This window comes from Podarcis tiliguerta, assembly GCF_965153285.1.
Source record: "Podarcis tiliguerta genome assembly, chromosome: 10".
Taxonomy (NCBI): Eukaryota; Metazoa; Chordata; class Lepidosauria; order Squamata; family Lacertidae; genus Podarcis; species Podarcis tiliguerta.
Window position 1 is genome coordinate 57,853,872 of NC_139543.1, and position 19,250 is coordinate 57,873,121.

The 19,250-nt window shown below is 43.0% G+C and overlaps 1 protein-coding gene across 9 annotated transcripts; it reads right to left on the minus strand.

The window, feature by feature from the left end:
• Positions 1-1,474: 1,474 nt before the first annotated feature.
• On the minus strand, positions 1,475-12,703 carry LOC310659138 (perilipin-3-like). 9 transcript variants are annotated; one of them, XR_014502649.1, is made up of 9 exons: positions 7,428-7,958; positions 7,029-7,122; positions 6,648-6,843; positions 5,906-5,988; positions 5,346-5,610; positions 4,115-4,311; positions 2,273-2,401; positions 1,602-2,196; positions 1,475-1,571 (listed from the first exon to the last, which is right to left on the minus strand). XR_014502649.1 is itself a non-coding variant. In XM_083402297.1 (8 exons), the coding sequence occupies exons 2-8, from the start codon at positions 7,095-7,097 to the stop codon at positions 1,849-1,851; spliced, it is 1,287 nt and encodes a 428-aa protein (XP_083258423.1). In that variant the 5' UTR covers positions 7,098-7,122; positions 12,423-12,703; the 3' UTR covers positions 1,475-1,848. The 9 variants fall into 9 exon arrangements, 8 of the variants coding, with proteins under 8 accessions (XP_083258423.1, XP_083258422.1, XP_083258419.1 ...); XM_083402297.1 differs by lacking the exon at positions 7,428-7,958 and adding an exon at positions 12,423-12,703 and having other exon boundaries at positions 1,475-2,196; XM_083402296.1 differs by lacking the exon at positions 7,428-7,958 and adding an exon at positions 11,048-11,222 and having other exon boundaries at positions 1,475-2,196.
• Positions 12,704-19,250: the final 6,547 nt, after the last annotated feature.

Below are 19,250 nucleotides of genomic sequence, written 5' to 3' on the forward strand. Positions count from 1 at the left end.
ACTGCACCTGATTGTTGTTTCACACTCAAGTGCATTATTTTGCAAAATGGGAACTGACTAGCTGTGAACCTAATTTATTTATCTTTTGCTCACATTCCATCTTATAGGTTTGCCTTCTGTTGGTTGATTGCATCTCTGGTCCCATTGAGGAACTAGAGGATGCAGGCCGGGTGAAAGCCATAGGTATCTTTAATTGTAAAAAGATAAGAGGCTCTGGAATAAACCAGGATTAAAATACAACCCAGTGAATAACCAGGTAAATTCCTCTCACATATTGATGTTGGCCAAGTACCTAATTTTTGTGAGTGTCTGGATCTTCTCATGGTGCTTTGATATCCAACTGAGAGATATTTATTTCTGTTTAACAGAATTGGTTAAATAAACCACCCATAACCTCTAAGCAGTTTGCATAGAATATGTGCAATACTCCTAGCTACAGGGTAATCTTCAGGTGTGAGGGCTTCTAGGCAAAGTAGCCTCCATGTGTTTCCTCCTTCAATGCTACTCCCCAGCCACAGGGCCTACTTGACAGCAAAGGTGTTCAGCCACAAGTCGCCATTTTCAATTTCCCAGAACACTCAATAAAGGCATTGTGGGAAACTTGAATGGCACATGTGTGTGTGTGCACACACACGCGCGCGCGCACACACACACACACACACACACACAAACAGTGGAGGCTGCCATTTAAAATTGTATTATGTTGCCCATTTATGTATTATATTTGTTGCTTACATGTAAGATAAGTTATGAAAGATTGAACTGTTTTTAATGGGTTTTTTATTTTTGTACCTTTCTTTTTTCCCTTTTTTTCTTTGTAATGTTTTGAAAAATCTTAATAAAATATTATATATATATAAAAAAATATATTTGTTGCTTACTACGAAAAAAATGGCTCATAGTGATTGACAGTTGCCTAGAATGCTGTAGCAGGAGCTCTGGGATATTGTGGGAAATTTTAAATGGTTGCCAGGGAAGCTGTCAGCTTACCAGGATGCCAAGGCCCCAGCAGTTGCCAAGCGTACCAAGTGCTGGTGGCAAGCCTCCACTACACATTGGCTATCCTGTACAATGGGCTTGCACCTCCCACCATTAAACGCAGCCCTAGGCACTCCTGAACAAGCGCAAACAAAGCAGCGGCGGTTTAAGTAATGTTCTAAAGTGTGACTCTGCCTCATGCCATGACTGGCCTACACATGTTCAGGAATGCCTACCTGTCCGTCAATTTTTGCTTTCCACCTGCAGTAGGGCACCCTGTTGGGGGGGGGGGGAGTATGGGAGGCTGTCTGTGGCTTGTAAGTCACAAGCTGGCTACCAATATTCTACAAAAGGCCATGCCACTAATCTTTTAGAAGAGACCCCTCTCATTTGTTTTATTATGTCCCAGTTTGCTGAGCACCTTGCAGCAGCACCTGGCAAACAAATTTGGGCTTCGTTTTGTCCCCAGCAGCCAGAGAGACACTGGAGACCGGTGTTGGAATGCAGCAGTGTTTATTTGGCCTTCTTTAAACACTTTCCCCAAAAAGCAAGACAATTCACAGGATTTGACAACTACAAGTCATGCATTGTTCCTATGGGGCAGCGACAGCAGGGTTCCCAACTATACCGGTTTTGACCATTATTTCATTACCACCACTTCAATATTAGCAGCTTTGCTCTACAACATTTTGAAATATTAAATAAATAAAGTGACTGTTTTGGATATTTACAATTCCGAGAGTTCAGCCAGCACAAAGATGCTCATCTTCTACACTGTACAGGGCTCACCTGCCACGAAGTTATCGAAATACAGTGCTGACATCTAGAGCAAAAAGAGTGCATAGCAGGCTTGTTGCAAGAGGTCTTGCCTTAATCTGCTGGTTCTGAAACTTCAGCAGGCAGCTTGCCAGAGAGCACGAAAGGCCCCACCAGCCAGGAGAGAGGGGTGTTGTGAGTGACATATTCCAGCAGCTCATCCACGTATTCTTGCGCTTTCTGCACTGTCTGGCGGCTCTGGGCCAGGAGGGTGCTGGGGAGGTCCTGGAAGGATCTGACCGTGGAAGCGGCAGCATGAAGTTCTCCAGTGCTTTGGCCGACTTTCTGCACCTTATCCTCCAGGCTAGAAGGGAATCCTTGGATGCTGGACACCAGGGTTTGGCTAACGGTCTGCAGGCGATGGATCAGGTACTGAAACATTGTCAGGGTTTGGCTTTCTACCTGTTGAGACAAGCAAGCCATTACTGACAAGCCGTATTTCCTAACGGGGGCAGGCAAAACCAGTGCAAAGACATACCTCTAGCTGCACCATATCTTTGTTATCCTTTGCTTCTGGGTTTGCCTTGTTCCATTCGATCAACATCTGGCTAAGCTTCTTTTCACCCTCATGAAAGGTCTGCCCCACACCTTGTTTCATGTATTCAATCTGGAGGGGAACAACACACACTAGTTTAACTTTCAACAGGAACTAAGTAGTCAACATGGCCAAATTCAAATAAGCTGGGTAAAGTGTGCCCACCCCCTGGACAAATCTCTGTGTGTGGTGTCAGGAATGGGTTCCTTGGGCCTCTGATTCAAAAAGCTACATAGCACTTTTAAAAAAACCAATTATGTTACTATAGGGTTTTTTTTTTTTGTTCAAGCCAAAATAGGAAAAATAGAGCTTGTGTGATTTGTGGTTTTTTTCGGCTCCCTTTTTGCTAATAGAAACAAATGGCAAGTGGCTGAAATTTGGAGATACTGGTTCCTACTATGCTGGTGACAATATGCTAGATTATGTAACAAGTCTACTTTCCCCAGGATACGTTTACCCAAGTGTGTTGGAACAAGGTTGAAGCAATACCATCTATGGAACTCCCTCTATGATGGATGGGGAAACTGTGGCTCTCCTGGTGTTGCTGGAACACATCTCAACTTGCCCTTGACTGTTGGCCATGCTAGCTGGGGCTGAAGAGAGCTGAACATCTGGAGGACCAGAGGTTCCCCATCCTTGTTCTGCCTTGCAATTTGTCACCCATCTTTTCTGGATAAGTTATCCAAATCAGAAGAATATCAAAAGGCATCAGATGGAAACATCAGTGTAAGCTTCATTCCTTCAAGGGCCCTTTGAGATTTCTAAAGAGATGTGTGTGTGTGTGTGTGTGTGTGTGTGTGTACACAAAGCTAATAGAGCATTCCTCAGTTGGTGGAAGAAGATTGGAAGAAATTTAAAGACTATCTACAGAAATATTGTAAAATTAATGAATGTTAGAATGATGTTGGATTGAGGTTAAGGGGTTTTTAGTAATAATATTATGAAGGAATATGAAAAAATGGATTGTTAACAGGGGAAAATTTAAAGTTATAATATATTAAAGACCAAGATAAGGATAAAGGTAAAGAGGGAAAGGATTTGCTGAATAAATAAATTGAACTGGAATACAAAGAGGGGAGGTGTGGGGAGGTCCGGGAAACAAGCGAATGTAAGATATGTTATGAAAGATTGAATTGTTTTTAATTGTTTTTTATTTTTATTTTTTTATTTTTTCTCTTTTTCTTTTTGTAATGTTTTGGAAAAATTTAATAAAATATTATTTAAAAAAAATAGAGCATTCCTCAGCTCAGGGATGGGGAACCCATGAATTATGAGCTTAGCCTAGTCAGGAATGATGGGATGTGTAGTCTAAGAAACCACTGGAGGGGCTACAGGTTTCCCACACCTTAAGCCCCATATAAGTGCTTGCCACAAATTTGCATCTGGGAAACTCCCAAAGGGTCCAGTATCACATAACCTGGACTATGCATCCCTTGCATATAAGCGCCAAAGTTCATATAGTGCAGGTGTGGAAAACCTCTAGCTTCCCAGATGCTTGCTGAACTACAATTCCCATCAGCCCCACCAAGTCATTGCCAATAGCCATGACAGGAGTTGTGGTTCAGCAACATCTAGAGGGCCAAATGTCCCCCCACCCAAATACCATAAACTAAGCAAGGTTCCCCTTGGGAGTCAGATCATGGTCAAATTCCATTCCATTTAAAGAAAACATGGACTCTGAAATTGCAGCTTTAAAATATTTGATTTCTCGTGAGCTTTTCTATAATTAAAAGGGCGATTTGCAGTGGCACAGGACAGTCTTAAAAGGGGAGACCAAGCTCATACCATGTGAATTATCTGCTGGAGCTGGGAGAGAGACTCGTGGATCCTTTGCCTGGCTCGCCTGATCTTCGCCACAGCGTGCAAGTAGGCCCTTTGGCGGAGTCTGCTTGAAAGGGAGCCCAAGCGCACTAGATATTCCTGCTGCTCACACTGCTGCACCGGAACCACATTGCCATCCTTTGCAGCTGCTGTAATCTCAGCTAAGGAAGAGAAGACCACAGTGGATTCAGCAGGGGGCAGCCTTGATGTCTCATGCTCCTTTAGTAGAATCATGTGTAGGGAAGGAAAGTTTCACTGCCCATTTGAAGGGGTACCATGGCAGGGAATCTAGGAATTGATTGCTAAATTCACATTTGAAGGCAAGGGCTGGTGCACAAAGTGTGTTTTCCAATCGCTCCCACATACAATACCATATTTCGGTGCCTAGTGGAAAGCTACATCTTCCATAGCACAGTTTCTATTGTTCAGTGCAAGGCATGCAGCTGTAGATCTGGAGGAGGGGAGTACAATGCGGGTCCCAATGATGAAGATATGAACAACACAGTAATCCCCAGATAACTGCACAATGTCTTGCAGGCTTTTACATTTGAGGTTTCCTGTCCAAACTGAAGTCAGATGGGGAGAGATTGAAAAGCAACCCTGCTGCTCTCCTTCCCTCGCCCCAAACACCAGCCGTTGCACCAATGCCCTGCTGCTTGAAAGAGTCAAGGGGATTCCATCCCATTACAATTACACACTGAAACAGATTTCCAACCAGTTTATAGAATCAAAAAGCTGTAGAGTTGGAAGGGATCCCCCCCCCCCCAGGGTTATGTAGTCCAACCCCCTGCAATGCAACAATCCTGTCTACGGGTGTCCCTGGGTGGGCTCAAACCATCAACCTTATGGCGAACAGCCAGACACACTGACCCATTGAACAGATATCTGAAAGACTGTTTCCTTCTGTATATACCTGCCTGCAGGTTGAGATCTTCAGAGGCCTTGTTAGATGCCCTACCAACTAAAGTAGTTTGGTTGATGGGAACATGAAACAGGGCCTTCTCTGTGGTAACACCCCCCCAAAGGAGGCAAGACTAGTCCCTTCTCTAGCATTTTAGGCAGGTAATGAAAACATTTCTGTTTGGAATGGCTTTTTAAAACCTCTTGCAATATATTTACATAACTGGCATTGAACTCTGCTTCTCCTTGACTTTACACTTTTTTAGGAAAGGTCATTGATTTTTAAGTTACATACCCAGTTCTTCATCTGTTATGGGGAGATATTCATCTATCAGGTCTTCAGATCTGCCAAGCATTGCCTCAGCACCACTGACAGCTATCTGGCCCATTCTGGATTCCATAACGTTGGTCAGACTCTGGCCAATAGCAGACTTGGTTGCTTCCACACCATCCTGCACAGCTTCTTTCGTCAGGCCTACAACGCCAGACAGCTTGCCGGCAATGGCGTCCTTAGCGCTTGCCACTTTGGACGACACCATCTCCTTGGTGTCGGAAGCAACCTGCGAGGCAGCAAGAAACCACACGTCGTTTCCAGACAAATACTCGCCGGCAATGTAACAGAACCATGCCATTATCTTGTACGGAAGGATAATATTTATTGAAAGTGAAAATAATAAGAGCAAGCACATGTAATCATGTGCATACTTGGGCTGACATGTTACTTGACTAGAAAATGTTCTTGAAATAAGAGGATGCCCAGGTGCTAATAAGGGCCATGGCAAACAGGCCTGACATTATCTCTGCCTCCCTGGACTTTGGCTCCTAAGGTCCCAACCTAGCTGCACCACAGCTTACCTTATCAGCTGACATCTGAAGAATTGGCAGCTTCTCCTCCAGGGCATCCAAGCCCCGGGAAGCATACTCATTTGCTGCTGCAACTACGAAGACAGAAAATGTTTATCTTATTGCTTTCTACTACGCCAATATGAAAAACCCAATGTATTTCCAAGTCTTCATTTTCACAAGCTTTAGCTTTCCCATCTACAAACACACCTTTTGCAGTTTTTAGAGGGTTGCAGCTTTAAGAGGCCGGCCTTATTATTCTAGTACCTTTCTAGATTTGTAAGGGCAATTTGAAAGCCTTGCCCCAGGGATGGGGAACTGCATGAATGCAGCTGGGATAAGTAGAGAAGGCAGGCGCAGAAACCAGGGCAATGTCACCAGTTTTCAAAGCTAAGAGCTCTCCATGATGTTACACATTCAAACATGCCCCACAGTGACAGAGTTACCAGTCCAGTAGCACAGAAGGATGTATCAAGGACACAGGCTACCTGAATTTCACCATTACTCAGTTGCTAGAAATGGTAGCCCAGTTCTCAATTTAATTTTATTTTAAAGCATTTCCTTTTCTCCCATGGAAAAATTCCTGTGGACACCCATGCATGCAATATATCTCACGATATAATCTGAACATGCAAACCACCTCCACTTATTAAGCAGGAAGTTACTCCATGGACATTGCATCAATAGGTATTTTTGTCCCTAGTATTTCGCCTACTGTTGGACAAGCTTGCTTAGAAGTCTGCCCTTGACTTACTCTGGGGTTCAAGTTTAGTCAGGATAGGCTGAGCAGTGCTGACTGCCACTTCTTTCAGGGTCTTCATGCCCTTCTCGGCAGCATCACAGACGGACTTCACATAGGGGTGGCTGCCCTTGGTAGAGTTGTAGGCATTCGCAGCCATGTCATAGGCAGAGCTAACCAATGGCATGCTGACTACTCTTCTCAAGACATTCTACACAGAGAGGAAATATTTCGTCAGAGTGTGGTACATACAACCTGTGTAGCCCTGCAAAACCAATTTGAGCTAGGACTAACCTACACTCGTTGTTTAAAACACTTTGTACAAAACATGCAATAATGCATTTTGGAGGCTGTTCATTGCATAGACTTGTTCACAGCCCATTTTTCCGAACTCACCTCCTCCTGTGCAGATGCCTCCTGCACCTTGTCATGGGAAGACATATTTCCTTGACTGTTGGAAGACATAACTTGGCACTGCAACTAGCAAGAGCTGGAAAAGGAGGTCAACAGTTAATTTGCCACAGAAGAGTTGCATTGGCCTAACAAGTACTGAACAAGACAAGTCACTCATTTGAATTAGGAAGGCTGTCCTGTTTTGGCTCTTGTCTCTTTAAGAACTTAAGTGAAACTCCTAAAACATAAATGTTTGTAGCTAGCAGCTCACTAAACCCATCACTACAATGCTGAAAAAGATGACACCCCAGTTCTCTCTTAAGCGGAGAGGACTATTCCCCAAATGCGAATAGGTCTGTGCAACTTGGAACGCTGGTCCATCTCACTTAATAGTGTCTGCACCTTTTTGGGCCATTGGGCACATCTGGAACTTTGAGAACGTGTCATGATCCCCAGTCACAAAATGGCTGCTATAGGGCATAGAACAAAATGGCTGCTGCAAAGGTGTGGCATGACACAAAATGGCTGCAGCATCTAAAACAGCAGAAGAGACAGGATCACGAAATGATCTGTATCGGCCAATTCTAGCACCAAATAAAAAGTGGGCATGTTTATGAGGACGTATTTGATGTCAAAGAGACTGACCCAATGCAAAGAGGAACCACGTAGAAGTAACAAACAGCTTTATACTGAATAACTTTTGAGGGGATTTTTACTGACATCTTTCATTTGTGCCTTGCGGGAACAGGCACACTGATTCACACAGGTGCTGCATCAGGAGGCCCTGTGGTACACTGCTCTTCGTGCCTGGAACTTCTGGGTGCTAAGTGACCATACTAAGATATTATTACCAAGCTCCAATTAACTCAGCAAGAACTATTTTTAAATAAAGGACCACATTAGCACAAGGAAGTGTTGCAACATAACCACTTATTAAGACATTTATAATTTCCTACATTTCTTTTTAAGTTCTCATTGCAAAAGACTGCCACTATACAGCATTAGGAAAGAATTAGGCTTGGCTCTCTTGCTTTGCATCTGCAGAGCGGAAGCTGCTGCTCTCAGCTTACTTATATTTCCTTTCTTTCCCCCAGAAATAAGCCAAAAAAGATCAACAGCCATACAGAGCCTGGCAGCAAACACCTTCACAGACAGAAAGCAAATGGGACACACTTCCAAAACAATGCACCATGCACACCTATCACAATCCCAAACCCTTTTTACCAACCCTCTTACCTGTAGGGGAAAACCACCCAAAGAACACACTAGTCACCCATACAGTTCCCCTTTTAAAGAACTGTGATGATGTCCTGGAGTCAGGGTAAGGTCAAGAGAACCAATGAAAATAGTAGCATTCTTTCCCCAATCAGTTAGGAATAGAAGACAGGTGGAATATGTCAAATAAGGAACCCTGATAGAGGGTGAGAATGACATTGCTTTTCACCTGTGCTCTGTTTTGCTACTGATCTATTAGTAGCAAAGCTCTTACTCAGATTTAATTCTCTCACTCTCTTTCTTTTTAAAATAAGATTTTAAGACATTTCATAATACAGTATAATAAAAACCAGCTAACTACTCTAAACAAAACAAAGAAAGGAGAGACAGAGAGAGAGCCCTTTTCACAGGTAGATTTAATTCTCCATAGTGGGTTATTAAGGTGCTAGTCCCTGCTGTTCCTAGTTTGTGTTATTGCTTTCCTAACCTATCCTGAGGAATCACTGAAAGTCACTGTATATATTTGGCCCAGTTTATGATCACAACAGCCTTCTTAGATGGAAAGGGAGCCATATGCATTTTCAAAACAGAAATTATATAAAATGGGAATAAAGCTTTAATAACTAGGATTGTCTTTTAAAATATTTTTTGGACAGGGCTCCTCTGCTTTTGACAGCTTCACGACAAACAGCATTTCAATGAATGAAACTTTGAGCATGAAATGCAATGTTAGCTTTACTTGATGAATTCCCGCTTGCCATGCTTTAGTTAAAGAAATAAGCACCCTGCCAGAAGAAAATCAAAGCACTGTTACTGTGAAGTAAACTTCACTGACTTCAGTAGGGCTTACTTCTGAGTAAACATGTTTCGGATCACAGTGTGAGAGTACTTGCACATCTTGTCTGGATGGAAGATTTTCATATTGCCACACTACATTTTGTTTTTCTATTTAACATGTTTGTATGCAATATGTTTCGTATTTTCTTTTCTTTTCATATTTTCTGTCTATAGTTGACTTGCAACTCTGTGGCTTCCAATGCCACACAGTAGACGGTGAACTGTGTCTCATATGGTACTTTCAGCCACATGATGAGCCAACTTCCATACTGCTGAGAAACAGATGGAACTGGGGCCACAGGAATGCTCATCTTTTCACATGCTCAGAGACCACACATGACCAATTCTCCATGTGACGAGAGCTACCAAGCTGCTACCAAGCAGTCACAACGTGACCAGTGCTTGTTCAAAACCACTGCTTGTGGATGCTTCCCACTCACCAACTTTTGTGGCTGAAATTATCCATGATGTCCAACAGGGCAGAGCCCCACTTGGGAGGCAATGTTCAGAATTCCTCTCCATCTAGGCTTCAGGTTATATATATGCATAAATAAACCATATATCCTAAAGGCACCACAGATCCCACTGTGCCTTATTGTCCCACAGGAAACACAAATGCTGGGATTTCACATAGCGCAGATAGAGGTTAACAATATATTCACATTTTAACTCTTTGCAGAACCCTCTGCTGTTAGCATTCTGAACTTCCCCAATTAGCATAGCTTCCGCCCTTATGTGATGGGGATCCCAGAAGAATCAATAATAATAATTGTTACAGATTGCTCATCCCTCCCATACCACATCTTTGCACACTGAATAATTCCTCCCTAGAAGTGGACAGCACACCATCTCGCTGCAGAGTGGAAAATTTCAATTGCGAAGGGTAAACTTCCAGAAAGCTGAGGGCAAGCAAGGACAGCTGTTGAATAAAGAGCTGCTTACTGTACTGCTTTTGGCTGTACACGAGGCTGGCCTAACTTCTTGCTGAAGCAGAGACATCAAGTCAAGCAGAATACTTTTAAAATAGGTGAGAATTGAAAGGCTCTTTCTCTCTCCATTTTTGATACCTGTCTCTAGCAGGCTGTGTTTAGTCTGAGGCTCAGAGCATTTGTGGTTTGGGATTCCTTTAAAAAAAAAACAAAAAACAAACCAACAACATACACAGCTCAACCTCAGTTTTGCTGCCCGTTGTAGCCATGTAATGAACTTTAAAAGGGGGGGGGGGTGATATGAATTGAAGCAAGCAAGGACTAAAGAACCAGCCACAAGATCTGCCCTTAATTCTCCCCTCCTCTCGCAGACTTAGGACTAGAAAAATCTACCTCACAGGGATGTTGTGAGGAAGAAAAGCGGGAGAACCATGTACACCATTTTGAGCTTCTTTGAGGAAAGGAGGGATGGTAACTGTATCTAATAATTAGTATACAAGCAAATACCTAAATATTCTTAGTATGTACCTCAGCTAATCAATCATGGGTGTTCACATCACATGAACAACCGGTGTTTATTGATCTGTACACATGCACAGTTTTTCAGAATGTGCACAATCTATGCAAAGTGTACAGTTTAAGGCAGGCACCTTGGTTATACTGTTTTCGATGCCCGGTAAAATATTTATTTTTGTTTACCCAAGCCTACATGTAATTTTATTGTATACATTTCTTTTCAAAACTGTATCTATATTTTGATCATTTCACTACATCTTCTGTTTCCTTTGCCTTCTAAATTATTTTCTCTATTTCGTGTAAAGACTTTATTTCTTATTAAGGGGTATATCCATTTGGCTAATGCAAACAACCCTTCAGATGTTACAAGTGGAGTCTCCCCTCCCCCCCGCCCCACACCCGGTCATTCTTAAACACCCCCAGTGTCTAGGAACACAATCTGAGGCTGTCATGAACAAGTGTGGCAGGTCACCCTCATGGAGAAATTGACATGGCAATTAAGCGATAGGAGGACGCAGCACACACCTGCAATATGGAAATAAAGAACGTTTGGATCTGAAGAAAATGGCACTAAATAAAAATTCGTGGAATGGCTCATAAAGCTGTTACAGCAGCTTACAGCGAAATGATTCCCTCCAGTGCTCACCAACCTGATGCCCTCCAGCGTTTTTGAACTTCTGATGTATTCCAAAACATCAGGAGGGCAAGCTGTCAGCTTTCAGATTTGAAAATAAGGGATCAGAAGCCTCGAAAATAAGGGATCTTCAGTCTCATCTGTCCCGGGGAGCCTCAAAAATAAGGGATCAGCAGCCTCACCTGTCCCGGAGACAGTCTACGGGATATCTAACAATCCGGGATAGAAGCGGGAATAGGGGAATTTCCCGCAAAAAAGGGGAAGGTTGACAGCTATGAGGACAAGAGGTTGGTGAAAGCTGACCTAGAGTTTGATCTTGTCCCTGGTAGAGCAAGTGGACTGCGGGTGGAGATCTGACCTTACAGACCTGGAGCTGAGGTACTTATTTTTTCTCCCACTGTGAGAAACAGACTGAAAAACTGATAAACACTTTTCAAAATGAGGAACAATGAAATGAAATGTACAAATGAACCCCAGATGCACGAAGGAAAGGAAGTTTCAGACAGGGCCCCACAGCTGTTTACATTGCTGAGAACTGTGAATAAGAAAGCCGCTGGGGTGACAGAAGTCCTCTTTGAAGGGCTGTGTGCCTTAAATATAAAGAATCATGATATGGGAGATCAGGCAGCCCCTTGGAGTTGCCCACCAACACTTAGCCCCTAGAGAGTAGACTGATCGCGAGTCTTCTCCACAGCGAGAAGGTATTTATATTTAAATTTTAGTAACTATTTCTAAATTTGCTCCTGTACATATACTTTGTACAAATCAATATCCTCTTTTGTGATTTGTTAATTGGCCGCCCTTGAAATTAGAGCCAGTTGCAGGTCAGGTGGCAATACATTTCTGTTGTCCATATTAAGTGGCTATATGGCCCAGGGCTGTGTATGTTCTCTCATTTACTCTGCATCATCTAGTGCACTCTCACCTCTAATTTAGGGAGCAGTGTGCACATGATGGTAGACACCATCCATGCCTATCCTGTTGTTTCTTATGAAATGCTACATTTTGATGAGTTTCCCCCCTAAACCAGCTGCAATCCAAACCGAGAAAAGGAACGACCTAGCTGCGTTTTAAGCTAGTGACGTCTACTTCCAGATGCAAACACAGATTCCCCAAAAGCGATCAACTTTAATGCAAGTCACGTGCACAGAGTCACTTCAGATTAAGCCCATGTTTGTCTTTTGCCTCCTTGTAGATAAAGAAAACAACAAAACTTTGGATACTTGGACGGAACCTAAACCTGGATTTAAAAATAATAAAAATAACCTGAATGCCTGTATTCCTTTGTCATTTTCTTAGCTGAGTAGGTTTGGCCGGTTCAAGTTATTCAGCAAGGGGAAGATGGCTATCACCAATTAATTTCGCTATGAATGAATGGGCACTCTAGTGCTTATCTTGTATTCACTGGAGCTTCGCATAGAACCGTCACAAATTGTCCCATGGCCATTTGGCCCTACTATGTACAAAGGTAGGTTTCCCCTCCATCCAATAACCAAATGTGTATGCCTATTGGCCAAGTGATACACAGTTGGGGATAAGACTCACATGCTTGATGAAGTGGATTCTAGTCCATTACAGCCGGCAATATATCTGTTAGTTGCCAAGATGCAGCAAGACTCTCATGTGTGTGTGTGTGTTTGTGTGTGTGTGTGTGTGTGAGAGAGAGAGAAACATGTAGTGACAGAAAGGCATTCTGATAGAGATCAAGAAAGTATTTTGATGGCGGAAGGGTGAGGTCCAATATTAAATTAAAAATTGAATCCAAAAGTGATCCAAATTGTACTGAAAATAATTAGAAGTTTAGTGCTCAGGGCTCACCGTCTCTTGTGGCTAACACAATACAGTTACTGCATATCTAAAGCACATGAACAGCCCCCCCCCCCCGCAAGAATCCTGGGAACTCTAGTTTGTTAAGTGTACTGAAAATCACCCTTTGGATTCTACTTGCCCCAGTCTGCCTCATGGATGTGCTGGCCCTGGTAGGCTCTATGGTGAACTCGCTTGATGGGTCTTTCATACAGGAGGGAAACACTTATCAGCTGGAATGCTGATAGAAAGGAAACTTGTTGAGTTATCGTTTCCACAGCAATGTAACTCTCACTCCTTTACAATAAGTCCTTTCAAGATACCGTCAAAGCACTGGGGAATGTGACCTCCCTGCTTGATAAGCAGACAGATAATGGAAAGCAAACAGGCTTGGTACCACTGCCCTTTTCTGATGCTTTGTTCAAAGGCATATCGTGAATTGTTATGGTTTTCTTGTTGTCCTTAGTGGGGTTAGAAATCCATCAAGACTGAGCCATGGCCTTAGACAATCCACTCCTTTTTCAGCCTGAAGCAATATCTATAGTATGGTTATAGCTATAACGGGAGTGCCGTAACAATTGCTAAATTAAATGTCCCCCAAACCAATTCACCTAGTTTGTTGGCCATCCTACTATATTTTAATCAATGGTGCTTGGTTTCATATATATATATATATATATATACCATAGCTGTCAAGGTTTTCCTTTTTTAAAGGGAAATTTCCTTATTCCGAATAGGATTCCTCGCAAGAAAGGGAAAAGTTGACGGCTATGATATATACATGAATGAAGCAATGCATATTTGGGTATATATGATTCCTTCTAACAGCAAACTCAATTGGAGGGTGATAACAGGCCTGTTACCCAAAATGGGCCACTGAGAACAAAAGGGAAATATCATCATGCTTGGGTGAACCCCAAGGTTTGCAGAGTTACATTTTTATGATTTGTTTCACAAGATTTATCTGCTGCTTGATCAAACCTCAAAGCAGTTTACAAAAAGAATAAGACAAATATTTAAAACATCCAAAAATAAATAAAACACTAAGCTGAAACCCAGATTAAAGCACATGTTGACATTCTGTATGTCTGGGTAGGCTTCCCTAAACAAAAATGTTTTCAGCGGACAACAAAAACAGTACAGTGAAAGCACTTGTCTGATGGCAATAGGCAGGAAGTTCCAAAGTTTGAGTGCTATTACACTAAAAAAAATGATTTCTTACAAATGCAGAATGTATATTATGTGGCAACTATTACAGAGGCAGCTCTGCAAATTGGAAGTGTTTGAGGTATTTGAAAAACCCACACCAAAGAACACCCAGGACTGAGCATGCTCAGAATTTTTGAGTGACAATTTTGAGTGACAATTAAAAAGGAAAAACAGAGCAAGAATTTATTTAGCTCCTTGCAACTTTTGCTGCCATAAGGACCCTTCTTTCCTTTTGAGAGAGCTTAGACTCAAAGGCTCTTAATGCAGCAGAAAAGCTTTCGTTGGCTGGTGACAAGGTTACATCAACTGATAATTATGTAGAGAAATGTTGTGTATATGACTCCCTATTTATCTTTCGTCCTTGGGGAGCTTTTTCTGTGACCTCTTTTTGTTGAAGCCAGAGTGTGACTCTCAAGGTTTTGAGACCTTGGCAGTTGCTACTATGTTTTGAGCCCGTTGAGCAGTTGCTTCCTAAAGCATGTTCTCCATAATAGAGAGCACGTGTTGCGGTGGGGGCCAAAAAGGCCACCTCACTGTTGTTGGGAAAATTGGCCACATGCTGTGATTGGGCAAGGAGTGTTGCTGGGGAGAATGTTATGTTGCTAAAGTGTGGGAGGGGTCAGAGGTCTTAAATACAGGGCTCGCAGCCTGGGGCCTTCTCTTGGGCTGTGATCACCCGCCCATCCTCCCTGAAAAGGGGGGGGGGGTGTTTCGTTGTCCTCTGACCTTGCTATGCCTGTCATGGGGTTGTCTGCCTTGGGGCTGGGGCCTGGTAGGAATTTTGTCCATTTGGCTGTTGCCATTTGGTTTTTGCCTACTGCATAGCAAATCGTCACAACTTGTAAGTTTGGCGGTTAGGCATTGGTTAAAATTGGTTGGTGGAGGGGTAAGTGCCTACCCCTCCAATGGTGGTGCTGAAAGGGAATTCTGTTAAAGGAATCCAGGGGCTTGCCATCCCTTTCATCCTAGTCCCTGGCATCGGACTTGGGCCGTGCAAGCCCCGGGGGGCATGAGGGTGAGAGATGAGGGACTGATGACCAGCTTCATTTCTCCCCAATATGGTTCTCCCTGACTGGCTTCCGCTGGAATCCAGAAGTCAGTTCTGTCCCTGGGGCAAGGACAGATAGTCGTAACCAATGCCTAAGCAACCACTCACGTGTGTGTATTTAAATAAAGTTGTGGCCAAATTCATGCCAAAAACCTTAAACAAAAATTGAAGTGTGAGTTATTGGGGTGGCCTGGGGGACCTCAACGTGCAACAGGTTCTGAAAGCGAGGAGAGAAAGATTGTGTTTAATATTTATAGATCAGGTAAATTTATTTTGATTGGTCTGGAAAATCCCTTCAGGAGGTTAAAATAATAATCATCAATATGGGAAGTTGGTTGCTGACAGATGTGTGAGGCAAACACCGGAGAAAGCTGAGGTGAAGTTGGATAGCTGAGGCCTGAATATTAAGCTATTCTTCTCTGGTGTGATAACTATTATTTGCTGGTTAAGAGTAGGAGGACGCAGAGGCCATCCTGTGTAAAGATCTTACTGGAATAAATAGCTTATTTTTTTAGCAGCTCTATTATTTTTAGCTGCTCTATTATTAATGTTGAGTACTGATTGCCGTATGGATTTGTTAACCATACGACTTTTGCTGTCATTCTGATGTTCAGCTTATTTTTCAGCTGCTGCTTTGTTAATAAAATAAAAAAATTCTTTCCAGTAGCACCTTACAGACCAACTCAGTTTGTTATTGGTATGAGCTTTCATGTGCATGCACACTTCTTCAGATACAGTCATACCTCTTATTATGTTTGCTTCATGATACGTTTTTTCAGGTTGCGTCCCACGGCGACCTGGAAGTACCGGAAAGGGTTACTTCCAGGTTTCACCACTCTTTGCCGCTCGCGCATGCACAGACGCGCAGAATGACGTCACGCGCATGCGCATAAGTGTCAAATTGCAGGCGTGCGCGCGCAGATGTGCTGCTGCGGGTTGCATTCTGCTCATGTTGCAAACGGGGCTCCGGAACGGATCCTGTTCGTAGCCAGAGGTGTAGAGTATTCCCCAACACAGAGGTACCACTGTACACTGAAACAGAAGTCTCCAGACCCTTATATATAGTGAGAAGGTGGGGAGGGGTATTACTCAGAACGGTGGTGGGAATGGGTGATTGGCTGATAGATGTGGTAAACCTGTTGACGACTGTTAACGACTGCAATTGGTCTTACAAGAAAAAGCAAGGGGTGAGATGGCTAAAAATAGCTTCATCATGTATAAGGAGATAAGAATCCAATGTCACTATTCAGACCCGGTCTCTCCATGGTTTTAAGTTTGGTAATAAGTTGCAATTCAGCAACTTCTCTTTCCAGTCTTTGTTAATAGTGTTTTATAGATTGTTGCAGCAGGAGAGGGAGACACCTTGGCTTCTTCAGCAGCCTGACTCATCTCTGCCTCAGCTGCCCTTGTCTCTTGCTTCCGCTTCTGGACTTCTTTCTGGCACAGACTCTCCCTGCTCACTAAACCCTGTTACCTCTTCAGCTTCCAAACACTTCCTCCTCCCAGGCTTCTCCCTCTGACCACTCATTGCCATCCCACCACCAATCCCCAGCCTCTGAGCCTTTTGTCCTGTGGGGGTTCCCCAGCTAGTGCCTCCCCACCATTCTTCTGGGTCCATTCCAGGTGACTTGGCCACAAGAAGAGACAGTGGTGGTGCATGGGAACCGTCTAACAAGAAGTATAAAGGCATCTTATACGCCAGCTGGACCTGTTAACTCAAGGAAATAACAAGAACCTTCCTGGATCAGACCAAAAGCCTATCTAGTCCAATATTCTGTTGCCACAGAAGCAAAGCAGATGCTTATAGGAAGCCCACAAGAAGATGAGAGCAATGCTTGTGTTCTGCAGCAGCTGATATCCAGAGTCCTATTAATACGGGGAAGTAGTAAAACATTCATGATTAGTAGCCATTTCTAGTCTTAACTTCTATACGGATGTTTCTATATAGATGTTTCAGGAAAGTGAGAATCAGTAGCAATGGGTGGGGGGCGCATTGGAAGATGGCTGACAATACCATCTCTCTGACCCACACGGGGTAATTAAGAGGCTCTTATGGGAGTAGGCAGCCTCCCTTGTTGCCCCAAGGAAATGGGGAACACTGCCCTTGCCTGCTGTGCCCATAAATCACCCCCTAATTTGAAAGAAGGGGGTGAGGGCCCAGGCAGAATGCCCCTGTGTGGACCTCGGCTCTCCTGGACGCTGTCTCTGATCGCGCACTAGTTGCAGCAATTTGGAATAATTAATTACAAAAGAAGCAAATGCACATATTTCAAGTGAAGAAGGGGAGTGAAGTCTGCTAATTTAAGTGACCTCTGCGAAAGAAGACGATGGGCTGGAGAAACAGGAATATTTTACGATGAAGATACACCAAAGGCGGGGTATGTTGACAATGGGGCTGAATGGGGGGGGGGACCTTTTTTACTTTCCTTCTATGTGATTTACAAGAACCCCTCCTCATTAGAATCGTCGGTTGAACAGACCCAAGCAGGATGATTAAGGTCTGTGTGGAGATAAACTTTAACCAAAAGTATGCTTTATGGAAACCGAGAAGCAATAAGAGCTTTTGGGAATGGCGCAGCAATTAATTCGGAGTCACCATCTTGCCAAAGGATTTATAGCCAGGAGGAAGAACGGATTTGTTTTCAGACTGCATTCCTAGTGAATCTCCTCTAGAGGTTTTGAGAAAGGAGGCAGATTGGTGAAGATTAATGACGCTGAGACTGTTTTGATGTATGGAAGTGATGTTATATGGAAAACGTCTGGATATGGCTACTGGATAAAAAAAATAATATCCACACAGGATTACAAACTGTTCTAACCAGCTTGCGGAGACTATCAGAGGTCACAAAGAGAAAGGAAAAATATATGAAAATAACAACAAGAGATGTGGAAAAATAATAAGAAAGGACTGGATAGTACTGTGAACATCATAAGGTTAGATTTGTGGACATTAAAACAGCAGTAAGAAGCAAGAAGTTGATTGGATCCCCTTTGGAACTTGAAATATGGGTACCCCCAACAAAAATTTAAAATTCGGCTGTGTAATTTGGAATTTATGTAATTTGGTTTGATTTGATGTGATTGGTCGGTTAATAAAAATTTATTCTTAAAAAAAAAAGAATCAGTAGCAATGGGAAACTACAACTGCCCTGAGAAGTAAGCGATAAAATTCAAAACGACATTGATTGAATGGGAAACAAGAGCCAAAACTAACATAATGAAATTTGCGAGATGCAGATGTCATAATTTGCCTTTAACGCATGGTTATAAGACGGAAGATCCGGAACTTGGCCGCAGTACATGAGAGAAGCATCTTGGAAATCTAGCTGATCACAAGCTGAACATGAGACAAGAGTGTGATGCAGCTGAATTAATGTGATTTTAGGCTGTTCTAATAAAACCATCATTGACAAGTCATGGGAATTAACAGTTCCATTTTATGTTTGCCCTGTTGCAAACCTAAGGCCTTTTGTGTCCAATTATGGGCGCCACACTTTAAGAAAGAGGAGGGTAATATAAAGATGGTCAGTGGTGTGGAAAACAAGTCTGATGAGGAAAGGTTGGAGAAACTTTGTGGGTGTAACCTGGAGACAACAAATCAAGACTACAGAAAGGGCGTAACACTGGCTAGTACTTGTCAAATACCTGAAAGTCTGTCATGGGTAAGAAGGCAGATTTGTTATTTGCTGCCTCAGTGGGCCAGACTAGATATAATGGTCTTGAGGGCAGATTTTGGTTGAACACTAATAGAAATTTCTTGACAGTAAGGGAGTTTGACAGTGGAACCATCTGCCGGGAGTGGTAGTTGCTGGAAGTTTTCCAAGAGGCTCAAGTAATATATCTCTATAGTTCCTGCATTGAGGAGCGTTCGACTAGATGACCTACCAGCCTCCCTCCAACAGGGGCAGAATTTGGTAATCATTTGTAATATGGCACATTTTTGTGCGAGGCAAAAAATGTGGCACCCCCTGAATGGATATTCTCAATTTATTGCCCACTTTGCGGAGAAACTGCCTGCACCACTCTGAATC

Excerpts from the sequence above, each read along its gene's own strand:
- LOC310659138 (XM_083402297.1), bottom strand. The coding sequence starts at position 7,097 with ATGTCTTCCAACAGTCAAGGAAATATGTCTTCCCATGACAAGGTGCAG. Across the intron at positions 5,611-5,905 it reads TTCAGATGTCAGCTGATAAG|GTTGCTTCCGACACCAAGGA; the intron begins GTAAGCTGTGGT and ends GCTGCCTCGCAG. Across the intron at positions 2,402-4,114 it reads TCCAGCAGATAATTCACATG|ATTGAATACATGAAACAAGG; the intron begins GTATGAGCTTGG and ends GTTCCCCTCCAG.